The sequence below is a fragment of the Salvelinus sp. IW2-2015 genome, linkage group LG8 (assembly GCF_002910315.2).
Source record: "Salvelinus sp. IW2-2015 linkage group LG8, ASM291031v2, whole genome shotgun sequence".
Taxonomy (NCBI): Eukaryota; Metazoa; Chordata; class Actinopteri; order Salmoniformes; family Salmonidae; genus Salvelinus; species Salvelinus sp. IW2-2015.
The window spans coordinates 29514611-29532804 of record NC_036848.1 but is presented as its reverse complement, the minus strand read 5'-3'; the positions used below and the strand labels follow the sequence as shown (position 1 = coordinate 29532804).

The following is an 18194-nucleotide window of genomic DNA, read 5'->3' as shown; positions in this document are numbered from 1 at the left end:
AAATGGGTAGGGAGCAGCAGTAGTCTTTGGTTCAGTCGCATTTGCAGCTCGTTTTATTTTCTGTTTTATTTGTGCTGCGTTCATCGTGGAAACTGTTGATACTCTTGGCAGTAACAAACAGCTATTTAGAAATACCCCAAAACTGTGCGGGGTTTGAAGAAGACGTCAGGCTCTGCGTACTCAAATCAAGCCTTCTCCCTGGCTTCTAGTCTCAATTACTGGCAACCCGTCTTTTTCTCCTAAGTTACGCTGCGGCTCTTTAAGATGACGCTCCACTAAAATGAGATGTGGGTGTTATCCCGGCAAAACATGACTCTACGCTGTCTGCCTGTTCCAGATTGATGTTTGTCTTTGTACTCACACTAACAACATGCCTTAACTTTGTCATAACCTGCACATTTGGAAGAAAGGCTAATTGTACTTCCAGTTAGGGGTAGAATTAATCCTGTCCAAAATTTCTTAATGATGTATTTGAATAATTTTGTTTGCAAAAATGGATTGTTCAAATCACAGAAGAGAGGGGGGGGGGAAATACTGTCGATGCTCGCAAAAAAAGGTATTAACACTTCATGTGCAACAATGATGCAAATGTTGTCATTTGGATTGTGAAGGCATTCGATTGTATTTGTGTGTGTTCTATGGCGGTGCTGTGTTTTTGATTTGGGTCATTGTGAATTCCGCTGTTCCCCGCAGTCGTTCCTTCGGTGGTTAGCACAGGTCCCCGTGGCTCAGTTGATGCCTGTAAAGTGTGTTGTTTGGGAGCTTCACTTTATCTAATGGTTTTTCGCTTGTCGCCCTGGTCAATCAGCTTCCCAGACAACTCGGTAATTACTCTTGTGGCTGTGTCCCTCACTGTCACAATAACAACACAAATCACTTCCCTGATGGCTTTCCACTCACTGGTCAAGTTTACGGGGAAATACATTTTAAAAAACGTGGTGACACACATATTTATATATTTTTCTCTACTTTATTTCAATGAATGATTTAGAGATTTGATTCTTATTTCTTCAGAAATACTGTAGCACTGTTACTATATTTGTTAAACAATGTGATTTTTAGATTGAACTTCTAAATACAAATTCTAAACAGGAAATAGACAAAATATTTGGCAAAAGCAGGAGTCTCGAAAGATCTTAGGATAGATTTTTAGGCCCATATTTCCCAGTGATTTTGCTCTCCTCACACTGCCCACACAGAAGTCCTGTCAAGGCAGAAAGAGAAGAAAAGACGAGGAGGCTTAGTAAACAGTTTCTCTTTCTCCGCTGTTGTGTATATAGTTTGGAGGGCATTTGAAGCGGGCTATTTTTTCTGTTGGTGTCTGTAAACAAGCGCTACACATGGCCTGCTCCTTCAGCATCGGAGGTGGCACACTGAAGAGTGTTTGTCATTTTTTGGGGGGGACATGGCATTCCCTCTCCCACCCCTTCTGAAGAGGAGAGGGAGAGGGATCCCAAATCTGATGGAACGCCAATGGGTGATGAATTATTCCCTGTCTAAGTCCCAGTATCGGCAATATCACAGAGCCTGCCACTGCACTGTGCTGACAGCAGTGACAGCCCCCAGAAAAGATTTAGCGCTGACGAGTGATACTTTCCTTGTACATCTCCCGCCCCTGCCCCTGTGCCAGAGCCCTCCGTAGTTGGTTTTATTCTTCAGATTGTGTTTATTTAAGTGGGAAAGGGGGACATCTCTACAATTTCACTGGTACTAGATCACTTCGCAAGTGTGCACACACACAACCGCAGGTGCATTGCCTTTTTTTTGACAGTCGGGTCCATTAGGGGGCTCTCGTGCTTAAGAAATGCCTGTTATGTTTTTCCAAGACAACTCCACTAAGGCTTATTCCCCCCCACCCCCACCCCCCCGCTGTTTTCTCTTTCTCCCCTCTTCTGTTCTCTCCTCTTCTGTCTTCTTCATCTTCTCTCCTTCCTCTTCCTCCTCCCCCTGCAGAAAAGGTCACGTATCGCCTACAGTGATGAGGTGCGGAACGAGCTCCTGGGGGAAGACGCTGGCTCCTCGGAGAGTCAGGTAAGGTGCTAATCAAGCCCCTCCGGTCCCCAGTGTGGGTGGCTGGCCCTGGGTGTGAAAGGGTCAGGGCCTCCCGGGGCACCTCCTAGGGCCAACAGGGCCACCGCAGCATTGGCACTAAGTCATGCGGAAGGAACACTGTTTAATGCAAAGCTGCCCAGGGTCTGAATGGGCTCCAGGCCTGGGCCCAGCATCTGGGCAACGCCAGATTGGGGCAACCCCCCCACAGTTGTTCTCCAGCCGTCTGTGTACTTATCCTCCACCAACACACTATCAGCCGCACACAAACACACAACCAACCTCCTCCCCACAAACGGTGTCTTTCACACTCCTTTAAACACCAGGGGTGGCGAAACCACACAATGCAGACACTCAGGATAAATAGGATTCTCAGGTTCAATGTTTATAAGCATTAGTATCAAAAAGTCACTGAGTTTTTATATTTTACTCGTTATAGTTTGTTGCAAGTGATATTGAAAATCGTTGAATTTAATATTATAATTCTATGCAATTACAGTTGAAAATGTATTCACATTCATGAAAAGGTGTATGGTGAATTTTGCAATGAACATTGAAATGTAATTTAACGTTTCATTTAAACTGTGCTGGAGTTCAATACAATGGATTACAAACAGCAGATAAAAAGCAAATTAGCCATATTTCTTCCATTGTCACAAAATTATAAGACGTGGGAAATGAACAATGCCTTCAAAAACTGTATTGATTCAGTCATATTGAATATGAGAAAGGGAAAAACAAAAGCAAAGATCTTAAATAGTGATCTTAATTGCCCAAAATATGCCACATGTTCTTTAAACTTTGATTGTTTTGTATTATGTCTGAAGTGCTGCGTCAAAAAATAACAACACAACAGCTACGCAAACCATCTTTTTAACACTTGACGTGGTGCCTGTATCTCACCTGCACAGCTGCCACTCACAGACAGACACTCACAACTCTGACCAGCGTCCTTTGACTAATTATATATTACCTTAAATGATCCTGTCAACTTTGCAATAGTTGCCGCGTGTCTCAGTCACACACAGACAAACACAGAGGGAGAAATATGCACGTAGGCACATTTAGTCCSTCAGTACTTTGTAAAAGTACAGTGAGATGGTCTGCAGTTGAGCAGAGCTAAATAAAGTTGTCTCCTTTTTTCTTTTCTTTTTTTGATAGCTTCCTTATTACCATTTCAATGATGACCCATGCACTGCACATCTTGCAAACATATGTATCGCTAGCCGAGATGTGTAATGGATATGCATATTCCCTGCAAATTAGTGAGACACAGAAGTGACTCTGACATTTTATACAGAAGTTGGAAGTGGATTTGCTGCCAGAACTGTCACATTCAAGACGGTGATGGTTCCTATCAAAATCTTGTCAAAGGGAAAAGAAAAAAAAGAATTATGACCCACATTTCAAATATATATATATTTCCCTTTCATTAAAAACAATTGATGATGAACCCCATTATTAAAATAATTATTCATAGACCTAAGAATATTTTTCATAGGATAATAATTTGTTTAAACAATGGAACCACCCCGATGAGCTCATCTAGAAGGACAATATTAAGATGCATGCATTTTAAGTTGTTTTTAGTCTGTTATGCTGCTTTGTTGAACGATGATATCATTATTTGAAATGATATCACCTCCCTACTATTAAATCTTTGGGTGAATGTTTCTTGAAGTACATTTTAAGATAATTCATTTGTCCAGCCTTCAAGTAATCCCATTGTTTTTTTGTAGAGAGCTAACATGTCAAGGAATGTTGTTGTTGTAGTTTAATTATAATACACTTGTCTATGTTTTGTCATTCAGCCACAAAGTCAATATCCTCCATGGTTCGGACAAAACCTTGTATTTTCTCAAGTGATTTAATAACCCTCAAGGACGAATGGAAAGCACGGGGAGGCAAATTGTCCCTGAACCAGAGAAGAAAGTCCACATTTAGTAAGACACATTTAGGAAACGTGTATAAGCAAATAAAAAACTAAATACAAAATACAACAGTTATTCAAAAAATAAATGGGGATTTATAGATCTAGAACAAACTTATGGCATCTTTAAACCATTGTATTGCTCAGTAACCATAGACCTGTGGTTTGGTGTTTACCTATTCCTTAGGTAGTTGCTTCAGAATCTTGAATGCTCAAAGCATAACATTTGTACTATAAGTTGAGTCAATATCAGAATTCTAATGTTTGTACATTGTAAAACAGACGTTGTCTCACACACACACACGCACATTTTTCTATTTACCATGGTGCCATATTTACCTCRTTTCCATTTTAAAAACTTCTGGAGATAACACTTGGTCTTGCTGTGAGTGGAGTGCTCGGAACGTCATTTTTTTTTTTTTTTGATCGAACAAGACAGGAGCGATAGAGAGGATGGGAAAGATGGGGGAGCTTGGGCAAGTCGGTCAATTTAATTCCTGACGATCTGAAAGAGTTCAGGATCATTTCATATAGCTCTGGCTAAACGGATCATTACCAGTCACAAATCTATTCGTTACATGGAAAGGATTTATAGCTAAGTAAATTGGGGAGTTCTGAAAATGGAGTGTTGGCCCTGCGATAATGGCTAAAGAACGATTTAATAGAGTTGGGCATTTATTCGTTATCTGTATGCGGACAGAGACTGAAATGGCGCTATCAATATTTTTTGTTTAATAACGTGGTAGTCTACCGTTGCACTTTTTTTCCTCCCCTTTCTCACTCGGCATGCAACTCACACACACACACCCTACCACACACGAACACTCTACGGAATAGTTTCGATTTCAGTCACAGCAGAAGGCTTGGCCACAAGAGATTGTGCTGGTTTGAGCCGGCATGGACCAGATTTTACAGGCTACAAAGGAAGCAGATTACCACTTGTATCGAATTCCGTATTGAATAAAAAAATCTTTGTTTGAAAAATCTGCTGATTATCATAACAGAAAAATTGCAGCAGTGCAATTTTGAATACTGGCTGGCATTACAAAAACACAGGGAAAGGCGCTCGTGGAGCCGTAATTATAACATTTTCTGTGTTTAACACTTTATTTCTCTCAAGCAAAGCTAGCGTTGGTGGGTTACGTTTGAAAAGAATGGTAAAGATTGATGAAAAAAAAGCGAATGCCAAGCACAAAACCCCTCATATATAGTTTCAGCAAATCCTCCACGAGGACTTACAATCGGCCAAGCAGCACAAATAAGATGGAACAAGTTTTGTTTGGTTCTCATTGAATTGGAGGGAAGGGCTGCGGCGAGTGATCGGCAGCTCTGGCTGGCCTGTTCAAACCCTAAATAGCCACATATGTGTCGTATTTTTAAACTTCGGCCTCCTCAATAATGCGTTCAACGCAGGGGGCTGTGACCTTTGAAATAAAGGACAGTTTCCTGTCAGCAAAGTGGCCCATTTTTCTCACCGAAAGAAAGAGTGAAGAAAATCGTATTTCTTTGCAATGTTTTTTCTCTCCATTTGTTAGCCTGTCGCTGCCAAGTTCCTCAAGGCCAGTGGCTCACTAAAATGAAGCTCTCAGCAGACAAACATTAAGCTGTTTTACTTTTGCATATTTTCTTCAACTCCTTTTCTGTCATTCTATCACGCATCTGAGATACTATATGGCTTGATAGCGGGCTGGAATGCATTAATTCTCCGACTTTTTGGACATTTTCTTCAGATTTGCCCTTCCATCGTGTTTTCCTTTTTTAAACTCTGTTTACAGAATTACAATATTACATTATGATATATTTGTTATTGGAAATCCTTTCCTAATTTAATTGGGGAACGCTGAATAAAGTACATACAAGTATTTAAACAACAATTGGACATTTTACTTTGAATTAAGGTGGTAAGAACTGTGATATTCTGTATATTTAAAATAAATATACTTTTTTAAAGAGTAGTTGTCTACTATTGTATATAGCCATATATTAGCTATAAAAAAAATATAGATATATATTTATATATATTGTTATTATTGAACAGAGACAATAATACTGATGGAGCCACTCCAGATATGGCTGTGTATATTTTCTCTCGCTCTCTCAAATCCTAATAGACATCCATCAGAGTAGAATTTAACATTACAGTTACACCGACATAATTGTGCTTCAATTGCTCATACATTTTTACCGACCGGGTGGCTGCGTCTTTAACTCTTCGGCGCGGGCACCTTTCAGAAAACGCTTAAGCGTGGAGGAGCCTAGCCTGTCGTTCCTGACGACCGTGGCCACGACAACCAATAGTTTAACATCAATCCCACCACCGAGCCTCTTCTTTCTTCTCGACAATCCCGTTGTATAATTTATGATCCAAGTCCTCCTGCCTCTTTTCTGATAGCAAATGATTTCAAACTAGCAAAATTCAAAATGACCACCACATACAAAGTGAGATTAGAGGAGAGTAATAGTGGCCCTGAGCCTCCCTTCAGATCTGCTAACCTTTTAATCTCACTCAAGAAATGAAGATTTAAAAAAATCACCTGAAACTGATGACAAATTAAGAAACCTGTCCTTCCCCTTCTGTACTAAATGATGTTGTGTTCTCCATGTCTTTCCCCTACATAAAGAACAGGTTGTGGCAGAAGCATCCTTTTTTAATAGTGATTTAAGCTTGATTAAGCTCGAATTGAATCGTTGCTCTCCTCCAATGTCTGTGGCTCTATTAAAGATAAGGTAACAACAGTAGGACATGGGGATGTTTTCTATTTACTCTGCTTGAATTTGACACTCTCTTTTCATCAACAATGAATAACTAATGCAAAGATTCATTTTTAATGACTCCCAGTTGTCCTAATAATAGGCTCTGCCTTTATGTATACACAGCAGGCATCTGTATTGCAATACATAAGGAACATGAAATATTGACAATGTGTCACCAATGATGGACACATTGGAAACAATGGATTGGCTCTACATTTCACAATCTAGAATAAAAAAAGGCATGTCTTTTTTTGCTATTTTGCACCGGGACATATAAAATAGAGATATTCCCTCTATCAAGCTTCTATGCATACTGTACCCAAACTGTATTTTCCTACTGTACAGAGTGGGATCTATTTTCTTCTCCCTTTTTGACACATCAAGTGTTGTGATGTGACTTCCTTGATGGTGCTAGTTTAGACACCGCATGTCGAGCAATCCATTCCCTCTCTTTGTCTCATGTGACAGCGAGAGAACTTGATCTTTGTTTGTTCAAAAAAGTCTGCATGAGTCTCGTGTTTAGCGTCGTTTAATGTGTTTGTCTGTGATTTCTAAATGCTAAACATGCAAACTGATAAATCGTCAAGGTTAATTCGGTACCCAGTCACATGACTGATCTGCTTCCTGCCATGTCTTTTCTTTTTATCTTTCTCTCACTTCCTCCCTCTATTTCTCTCTCTCTCTCTCTTTGCTTTCACGTGGCAGTTGATAAAGTTACGTGAAGAGGTAAGTGCCTCTCTGCCTTTCCTGTTTTTAGATTCCTTTCCGTCTGAATTTCTGTGCACTCATCTCTGCAGCCATAAGGTCAAGGCTATTGGTGAGGCTCTTATGAGTCTTTAGGGGGATGAATTCAAGCCATTTTCTGTAAAAATCTGAAAAGGAAGATTGTTTTGAAAAGAGTGTGCTTTCAGAAAAACTAACATGGGGAAAAGGCTGGCATAAAGTACACTTCAGGACAGTGCTACAGGTGGCAACCCTGAGAAAAACCACCCACTATACCATCAACATCTTTATGCTCAGCAATCATGGTTGCTCAATATCATGCCTAATTAGTGGATTCCGTATTTTGCCCTTGTTACTTTCATTTAGAACTAACTGTACGTCTTGTATAGTCAGGTGTAGTAGTAATGCCCTTTGTTGTGGTTTTGTATTTGTTATAGCAATAAAGGAGGTGATGTGGTCAGTTATCAGCAGGGGTGAAAGTAAGGCGGTACTGTCTGGTACGGCGTCCCTGTAAAACAAAGAGTGGGGGTACGTTGTACCGGTGAAAGGTGAGCCTTTCACAATTTGTACAACGTGCCACATGAAAAATTAGCGAATTGACTGGAAACTGGGTGGTATACAGCTACTCATTCAAGGGTTTTCTTTATTTTCACTATATTCTACATTGTAGAATAATAATGAAGACATCAAGACTATGAAATAACACATGGAATCATGTAGTAACCAAAAAAGTGTTAAACAAATTGAAATAAACTCAGAAAAAAAATTAAACGTCCTCTCACTGTCAACTGCGTTTATTTTCAGCAACTTAACATGTGTAAATATTTGTATGAAAATAACAAGATTCAACAACTGAGAAATAAACTGAACAAGTTCCAAAGACATGTGACTAACATAAATGTAATATTGTGTCCCTGAACAAAGGGGGGGTCAAAATCAAAAGTAACAGTCAGTATCTGGTGTGGCCACCTGCTGCATTAAGTACTGCAGTGCATCTCCTCCTCATGGACTGCACCAGATTTGCCAGTTATTGCTGTGAGATGTTACCCCACTCTTCCACCAAGGCACCTGCAAGTTCCCAGACATTTCTGGGTGGAATGGCCCTAGCCCTCACCCTCCTATCCAACAGGTCCCAGACGTGCTCAATGGGATTGAGAGCCGGGCTCTTTGCTGGCCATGGCAGAACACTGACATTCCTGTCATGTAGGAAATTACGCACAGAACGAGCAGTATGGCTGGTGGCAGTGTCATGCTGGAGGGTCATGTCAGGATGAGCCTGCAGGAAGGGTACCACATGAGAGAGGAGGATGTCTTCCCTGTAACGCACAGCGTTGAGATTGCTTGCAATGACAACAAGCTCAGTCCAATGATGCTGTGACACACCGCCCCAGATGATGACGGACCCTCCACCTCCAAATTGATCCCGCTCCAGAGTACAGGCCTCGGTGTAACGCTCATTCCTTCGACGATAAACGCGAATCCGACCATCACCCCTGGTGAGACAAAACCGCGACTCGTCAGTGAAGAGCACTTTTTGCCAGTCCTGTCTGGTCCAGCGACGGTGGGTTTGTGCCCATAGGCAACGTTGTTGCAGGTGATGTCTGGTGAGGACATGCCTTACAACAGGCCTACAAGGCCTCAGTCCAGCCTCTCTCAGCCTATTGAGGACAGTCTGAGCACTGATGGAGGGATTGTGCGTTCCTGGTGTAACTCGGGCAGTTGTTGTTGCCATCCTGTACCTGTCCCGCAGGTATGATGTTCGGATGTACCAATCCGGTGCAGGTGTTGTTACACGTGGTCTGCCACTGCGAGGACGATCAGCTGTCTGTTCTGTCTCCCTGTAGCGCTGTCTTAGGCGTCTCACAATATGGACATTGCAATTTATTGCCCTGGCCACATCTGCAATCCTCATGCCTCCTTGCATCATGCCTAAGGCACGTTCACGCAGATGAACAGGGACCCTGGGCATCTTTCTTTTGGTGTTTTTCAGAGTCAGTAGAAAGGCCTCTTTAGTGTCCTAAGTTTTCATAACTGTGACCTTAATTGCCTACCGTCTGTATGCTGTTGGTGTCTTATCGACCGTTCCACAGGTTCATTAATTGTTTATGGTTCTTTGAACACGCATGGTAAACAGTGTTTAAACCCTTTACAATGAAGATCTGTGAAGTTATTTGGATTTTTACGAATTATCTTTGAAAGACAGGGTCCTGAAAAAGTGACGTTTCTTTTTTTGCTGAGTTTATATTTGAGATTCTTCAAAGTAGCCACCCTTTTCCTTGATGACTGCTTTGCATACTATTGGCATTCTCTCAACCAGCTTCATGAGGTAGTCACCTGGAATGCATTTCAATTAACAGGTGTGCCTTGTTAAAAGTTAATTTGTGTAATATCTTTCCTTCTTAATGCGTTTGAGACAATCAGTTGTGTTGTGACAAGGTAGGGGTGGTATACAGAAGATAGCCCTATTTGGTAAAAGACCAAGTCCATATTATGGCAAGAACAGCTCAAATAAGCAAAGAGAAATGACAGTCAATCATTACTTAAAGACATGATGGTCAGTCATTACGTAAAATTCAAGAACTTTGAACGTTTCTTCAAGTGCAGTCGCAAAACCATCAAGCGCTATGGAACTGACTCTCATGAGGACCGCCACAGGAAAGGAAGACCCAGAGTTGACTCTGCTGCAGAGGATATGTTCATTAGAGTTACCAGCCTCAGAAATTGCAGACCAAATAAATGCTGCACAGAGTTCAGGTAACAGACAAATCTCAACATCAACTGTTCAGAGGAGACTGCATGAATCAGACCTTCATGGTCGAATTGCTGTAGAGAAACTACATCTGAAAGACACCAATAAGAAGAAGAGACTTGCTTGGGCCAAGTGGAAATCTGTCCTTTGGTCTGAGTAAATTTTTTTTTTTTTTTGGTTCCAATCGCTGTGTCTTTGTGAGATGCAGAGTAGGTGAATGGATGATCTCCGCATTTGTGGTTCCCACCGTGAAGCGAGGAGGAGGAGGTGTGGGGGTGCATTGCTAGTGACACTGTTGGTGATTTATTTAGAATTCAAGGCATACTTAACCATTAAGGCTACCACAGCATTCTGCAGCGACATGCCATCCCATCTGGTTTGCGCTTAGTGGGTCTATCATTTGTTTTTCAACAGGACAATGACCCAACACACCTTCAGGCTGTGTAAAGGCTATTTGACCAAGAAGGAGAGTGATGGAGTGCTGCATCAGATGACCTGGCCTCCACAATCACCCTACCTCAACCCAATTGAGATGGTTTGGGATCAGTTGGACTGCAGAGTGAAGGAAAAGCAGCCAACAAGTGCTCAGCATATGTGGGAACTCCTTAACTTTTGGAAAAGCATTCCAGGAGAAGCTGGTTGAGAGAATGCCAATAGTGTGCAAAGCTGTCATCAAAGCAAAGGGTGGCTACTTTGAAGAATTTAAAATATATTTTGATTTCTTTAACCTCTCTGGTATAAGTGGGACGCTAGCTTCCCACAACGACAACAGCAAGTGAAATTGCAGGGCGCCAAATTCAAAACAACAGAAATCCCATAATTAAAATTCCTCAAACAGACAAGTATTATCCACCATTTTAAAGATAAACTTCTTGTAAATCCAACCACAGTGTCCGATTTCAAAAAGGCTTTACTGCGAAAGCACACCATGCGATTATGTTAGGTCAGCACCTAGTCACAGAAAACCATACAGCCATTTTTCAAGCCAAAGAGAGGAGTCACAAAAAGTAGAAATAGAGATAAAATTAATCACTAAACTTTGATGATCTTCATCAGATGGCACTCATAGGACTTCATGTTACACAATACATGTATGTTTTGTTCGATAAAGTTCATATTTATATCCAAAAATCTCAGTTTACATTGGCRCGTTATGGTCAGAAATGCATTGTCTCARAMAAACATCYGGTGAAAGTGCAGAGAGCCACATGAAATTACAGAAATACTCATCATAAACATTGGTAAACGATACAAGTGTTAAACATACGAATAAAGATAAACTTCTCCTTAATGCAACCGCTGTGTCAGATTTCAAAAAGGCTTTACAGAGAAAGCACACTTTGGTATTATGTTAGGTCAGCACCTAGCCACAGAAACCCATACAGCCATTTTCCAGCCAAGGAGAGTGTCACAAAAGTCAGAAATAGCATTAAAATGAATCACTTACCTTTGATGATCTTCATCTGGTAGTCTCAGGTCTCCATGTTAGACAATAAATGTTTGTTTTGTTTGGTAATGTCCCTCTATGACCAAAAACCTCCTTTTTGTTCACGCGATTTGTTCAGTAATCCGAATGCTTAAAGCGCGTGCACTAAGTCCAGACGAAAAGTCCAAAAAAAGTCCAATAAAAGTTAGTAGAAACATGCCAAACGATGTTTAAAATCAATCCTTCGGTTGTTTTTGTCATAAATAATCAATAATATTTCAACCGGACAAAAGCTTTGTCAATAGGAAAGGAGAAACAAGAAAGGCGCGTTCCCGATCAGGCGCATGGCTGATGAATGGAAATTTCCACTGGCCACTGATTGAAAGTGCTGTATATCCCTCATTTTTCATAGTAAAAGCCTGAAACAATGCTTAAAGACTGGCCACATATAGAGGAAGCCACAGAGCTTGTGAACTGGGTCCTAAGTCTTTGTATGGTGGATAGGCTTTCAATGGAAAAACAGCCTTTCAAAATAATAGTACTTCCTGGTTGGATTTTCCTCGGCTTTTCGCCTGCCATATCAGTTCTGTTATACTCACAGACATTATTTTAACGGTTTTGTAAACGTTAGAGTGTTTTCTATCCAAATCTACTAATTATATGCATATCCTATCTTCTGGGCCTGAGTAGCAGGCAGTTTAATTTGGGCACGCTTTTCATCCAAAATTCCGAATGCTGCCCCCTACCCTAGTGAAGTTTTAAGTCATTGTTTTGGTTTCTACATGATTCCATATGTGTTATTTCATCGTTTTGATGTCTTCACTATTATTCTACAATGTTGAAAATAGTAAAAAATAAAGAAAAACCCTTGAATGAGTAGGTGTGTCCAAACTTTTGACTGGTACTGCTTCTACACCTGCATTGCTTGCTGTTTGGGGTTTTAGGCTGGGTTTCTGTACAGCACTTCGAGATATTAGCTGATGTACAAAGGGCTATATAAAATAAACTTGATTTGATTTGATACTGTAGGTGTTTTGTAACTGATGTATCTTTCATTCATCAAATTGCAGGTGCACTGTTGGTGTTCGGATGCTGAAATTATTTAGTTATTTTTCTATTTTTCTCTCTGTTTTGGTGGGAGGGTCCTGTAAGTAAGGATTTCACTGTTGTTGACAGAGCATGTGACGAATACAATTTGGTTTGATTTTGATTTGTTGAAATGTCTTTGAAGGCTCAAAATGATCTTGCCTCAGAGTTTTCTATCATCCAGCTTTTGTGTTTATGTTGGCCTGTACAGTACATATCTTTGACTTTGTAATATGGTTTTGTGGAAGCTTTGTCACTGTAATGTGATCATAGAGAGGATCTCCTATCTGCAATCCTCGCTCAACAATCTAGCACCGTCAGCAGGACCCCTTGATGCCACCCCCCCCCACCATTGCTACTCCGCCTTTCAATACGTTTCTTATAGGATACCGTTGAATAGGCAGAGTACTTAGTTTTATATGATGAGACTGACAGTAGAGGCGATTGAATTGTCCCTTCTGGTTTGAACCCAAATGAACACTGGCTGGGTGTGAGCATGGTTGGTGGCCATGGGCTGCTTGATAGCTGGTGAAAGACCACATGGGCTGACATGAGATGTATTATATAACCTGATTGGAGTTCAGTTTTGTACGCTCAAACATTGCATTCACCATTTATATTCAAACAGACCGCAAACGGCAGTTGTTTCTTCTGCTGTAGGTTTATTAGCGATATACACTGAGTGTACAAAACATTAGGAACACCTTCCTAATATTGAGCTGCACCCCCTTTTGTCCTCAGAACAGCCTCAATTCGTCGGGGCATGGACTCTACAATGTGTCAAGCGTTCCACAGGGATGCTGGCTCATGTTGACCCCAAAGCTTCCCCACGGTTGTGTGAAGTTGTCTGGATGTCCTCTGGGTGGTGGACCATTCTTGATACACACAGGAAACTGTTGAGTGTGAGAGAGAAAAACTACAGCGTTGCAGTTCTTGACACACAAACCGGTGCGCCTGGCACCCACTACCACACCCCGCTCAAAGACGAATATTTTGTCTTGCCCATTCACCCTCTGAATAGTACAAATACACAATCCATGTCTCGATTGTCTCAAGGTTAACAAATCATTCCTTAAAAGAGCAGGTGTTTTTCATGTTTTGTACACTCGGTGTCGGTCTGTGTGAACTTGCTAGAGTTAAATGATAATCTCTCATTCTGTTAGCTGACCAGATTCCTCTTTTCAATTGTCATTCAGGAACAAGAACAAGACACATTCCTAATTGTCCACAGGAATATCTGTTGCTATCCATTGATGCGATAAACAAAAATATACTTATGAAGATGAATTGGCCATGCTGAAGCAAATATTTTGGAGCATCGCTTTAGGCAACATGATATTTGCATTTCATCTGTCAAATCAAATGTATTTGTCACATGCTTGGTAAACAACTGGTGTAGACTAACAGTGAAATGCTTACTTACTGGTCCTTCCCAACAATGCAGAGAGAGAACATTTAGAAAAAGTAGAAAAGTAATCAAATGTAATAAGAAAAGTAATAAGAAATACACAATGAGTAACAAAATCTGGGCTATATACACAGGTTACCAGTACTGAGTCGATGTGCAGGGGTACGAGGTAATTGAGGTAGAAACAGATATGTACAAATAACTAGGAACAAAGTGACTAGGCAACAGGATAGATGATAAACAGTAGCGGCAGCTTATGTGAAAGCAAAAAATATATATAGTGCAAAAAGGGTCTGTGCTGGTTGTCCGGGTAGCTATTTGGTTAACTACTGAACTAAGTATTTAGTCTTATGGCTTGGGGGGGTAAAAGCTCTTCAGGGTCCTGTTGGTTCCAGACTTGCTGCATTGGTACTGCTTTCCATGTGGTAGCAGGGAACAATCTATAACTTGGAGTCTTTGACAATCTTTAGGGGCCTTCCTCTGACACCGCCTGGTATTCTTTTTTTTTTTACTAGGCAAGTCAGTTAAGAACAAATTCTTATTTTCAATGATGGCCTAGGAACAGTGGGTTAACTGCTTTGTTCAGGGGCAGAACAGCAGATTTGTACCTTGTCAGCTCAGGGATTTGAACTTGCAACCTTTTGGTTACTAGTCCAACGCTCTAACCACTATGCTACGCTGCCGCCCCAAGAGGTCCTGGATGGCCAGGGAGCTCGCCCCCAGTGATTTACTGGGCCATATGCACTACCCTCTGTAGTGCCTTGCGGTCTGATGCCAAGCAGTTGCCATACCAAGCGGTGATGCAGCAAGTTAAGATGCTCTCAATGGTGCAGCTGTAGAACTTTTTGAGGATCTGAGGGCCCCATGCCGAATCTTTTCAGCCTCCTGAGGGGGAAGAGGTGTTGTCATGCCCTCTTCACGACTGTGTTGGTGTGTGCGGACCACAATAGACCCTTAGTGATGTGGACACAGAGGAACTTGAAGTTCTCAACCCGCTCCACTACAGTCCCATCAATGTGAATGGGGTCGTGCCCGGAACTCCGTTTCCTGTAGTCCACGATCAGCTCCTTTGTCTTACTATCATTGAGGGAGAGGCTGTTGTCTGAGCTTGTGAGTGCTTGTGTTTTAAGGGCGTCTGTGAATGTGTATATGCAGGATTCTTAGCATTTGTGAATGTTTTTGTTGTATTTCATACCATTTCTATCAAAGCCTCCATTCACGTCCATTCATAATTTAGAACCCTCACTACTGTTCTCTCCAGACTTCTTTTCATTTGCTTTTGTTTCCCCTTCCCTCAACCTTGACACAGTGCTTTTCCACACAGTGCTTTTCCCAGTTGCCCCAGGTCAGGAGACACCTTTCGTTACCTCACCTGCTTTTCCCCTTTGGAACGCACTGCTATTTAATTTGGTTTGATTCGCGCCCTCTTCACCATCACAACCCTTCTGTCTACTCCTTTTTCCTCCCGTTCTTCCTGCTTTTGAATCAAAGGCTGGCGCAGCTTATACACACTTAAGCCCCCTTTTAAAAACTATACTTTTTCCTCAGCTGGAAAACATGTTTAAATATTTAGCACCCATATTCACAGCTGTTTGACACTTGTAATTCCTCGTCTTACAAGTCCCAAACAAACCGCGGAGAAGATCACACAGTCAGTCTGAATCACAGCTGTCATCAGTATTCACTTCGACTCTCCCCCCTTATTGAAATAATAAGGAATCATCTGAACTTTGGAAAATGGTGATAGTAACCACTGGTGTTTGATATTTAATAAAAGGCAGCAGAAAATGGAAGGAAGACATATTTTGAGCTGCGGCTGCATTGTTCTGGGGCTGTCTGTTAATAACTTACAACTGAAGTGCGGTTCTCCAACGGGGGGGGGGGGGACAACAAAAACAAATCCAATTTTTATAGTTCCTAAGAAGGTCTTTGTTTCAAATGTAGGTGTCAGATAAAAAGGCATACGCGGAAATGGGGAAGGGGCGCGCACCAATGCACTCGCAGACGCACAATATTTATCATGGACTGTTTTTAAATCACTTGATGTTTAGCTGCATGAGAAGAACAATTATTTCGATAACAGGCCATTATTTCTTCAGGAGGCACGGTATATGGAAGGTATTTATTTATAGGTCAATGTGTATGCGTCTGTGTATATGCATCCCTATGTGTGTCTGCGTGTATGAGTGCACGTGTTTGTGTGTTTATTCTTGTGATGTCTTGGTGACTCGGCTCCTCTGTCAAAGCCACAGGGGTAAAGGCTTGATATTGTCTGTTGTAGCTCACCAGGAGTGGCCAGCAACTTGGCACTTTGTTTAAATGAGTAGCAGGGAAGATTCTGACACTGACTGGGTGGCTTAGGGAAATGCACAAAATCACATTTCTGAAGGGAGAAATTCTGCCCTTAGTCCGTCCTCTTGTCCCATTGCATAAGTAGAGAGATGGTTGTACAGATACAATAAAATGGTTTATGTTGTTTTCTAATGTAGGTATTAGGTTATGGATTTGGGACTGGTTTAGTACTCATACCTATAAATGCATTTGAAACCTGTTTTGTGTACGCGGACCACCCTAGTTTTCCGCCTAGTTCGCTATATACACAAAGGTATGTGGACACCCCTTCAAATTAGTAGATTTGGCTATTTCAGCCACACCCGTTGCTGACAGGTGTATAACATCGAGCACAGAGCCATGCAATCTCCAAGGACAAACATTGGCAGTAGAATGGCCTTACTGAAAAGCTCAGTGGCTTTCAACGTGGCACCGTCATAGGATGCCACCTTTCCAACAAGTCAGTTCGTCACATTTCTGACCGGCTAGAGCTGCCCCGGGTCAACTGTAAGTGCTGTTACTGTGAAGTGGAAATGTCTCGATGCAACAACGGCTCAACTGCCAAGTGGTAAGAAAAACAAGCTCACAGAATGGGACCGCCAGTGCTGATGTGCGTAGCATGTAACAATCGTCTGTCCTCTGTTGCAACACTCACTACCGAGTTCCAAACTGCCTCTGGAAGCAACTTCAGCACAAGAACTGTTCGTCAGGAGCTTCATGAAATGGGTGTCCATAGCCGAGCAGCCACACACAAGCCTAAGATCACCATGCGCAATGCCAAGTGTCGGCTGGAGTGGTGTAAATCTCGCTGCCATTGGACTCTGGAGCAGTGGAAACACGTTCTCTGGAGTGATGCTTCACATCTGGCAGTCCGACGGACAATTCTGGGTTTGGCGGATGCAATAAGAACGCTACAGTACCTGCCAAATGCAGTGTCAACTGTAAAGTCTGGTGGTGGAATAATGGTCTGGGGCTGTTTTTCATGGTTCAGGCTAGGCCTCTTCGTTCCAGTAAAGGGATTTTTTTGTTTGTATTATACCCCCATTTTTCTCCACAATTTCCGATCTTGTCTCATCGCTGCAACTCCCCAACAGGCTCAGGAGAGGCGAAGGTGGAGTCATTTGTCCTCTGAAACATGACCCACCTAACCACGCTCCTTAACACCTGCCAGCCAAACCCGGAAGCCAGCCACACCAATGTGTTGGAGTAAACACCGCTCAACTGGTGACCGGAGTCAGCCTGCAGGCCCCCAGCCTGCCACAAGGAGTCACTAGAGCGCGATGAGCCAAGTAAAGCCCCACCGGCCAAACCCTCCCCTAACCTGGACGATGCTGGGCCAATTGTGCGCCGTCCTATGGGACTCCCGGCCACAGCCAGTTGTGGCACAGCCCGGGAATTAACCCGGGTCTGTAGTTACGCCTCCAACACTGGGATGCAGTGCGCCACTCGGGAGGCTCAGTGAAGCGAAGTCTTAATGCTACAGCATTCAGTGACATTCTAGACGATTCTGTCCTTCCAACTTTGTGGCAACAGTTTGGGGAAGACCCTTTCCTGTTTCAGCATGACAATGCCCCCGTGCAAAAAGCGAAGTCCATACAGAAATCGTTTGTTGAGATAGGTGTGGAAGAACTTGACTGGCCTGCACGGAGCCCTGACCTCAACCCCATCAAATTGGAACACCGAGCCGGGCCTAACATCAGTGCGAGACCTCACAAATGCTCTTGTGGCTGAATGGAAG

At 42.2% G+C, this 18194-nt stretch overlaps 1 protein-coding gene across 5 annotated transcripts in view; it reads left to right on the top strand.

Moving 5' to 3' along the window:
• LOC111967701 (vesicle transport through interaction with t-SNAREs homolog 1A-like) overlaps positions 1-18194 on the top strand; it is a 167499-nt gene that overhangs the window by 37391 nt on the left and 111914 nt on the right. For 2 of the 5 annotated variants that reach the window (XM_023992980.3, XM_023992978.3), the window contains exons 4-5: positions 1954-2031; positions 7439-7459. The exons of 1 other annotated variant lie outside the window; for it this stretch is intronic. In XM_023992980.3, the coding sequence (XP_023848748.1) occupies positions 1954-2031; positions 7439-7459 (99 nt within the window). The remainder of the gene's footprint in view (positions 1-1953; positions 2032-7438; positions 7460-18194) is intronic. 2 more of the 5 variants (XM_023992982.3, XM_023992979.3) reach the window with 1 other exon arrangement.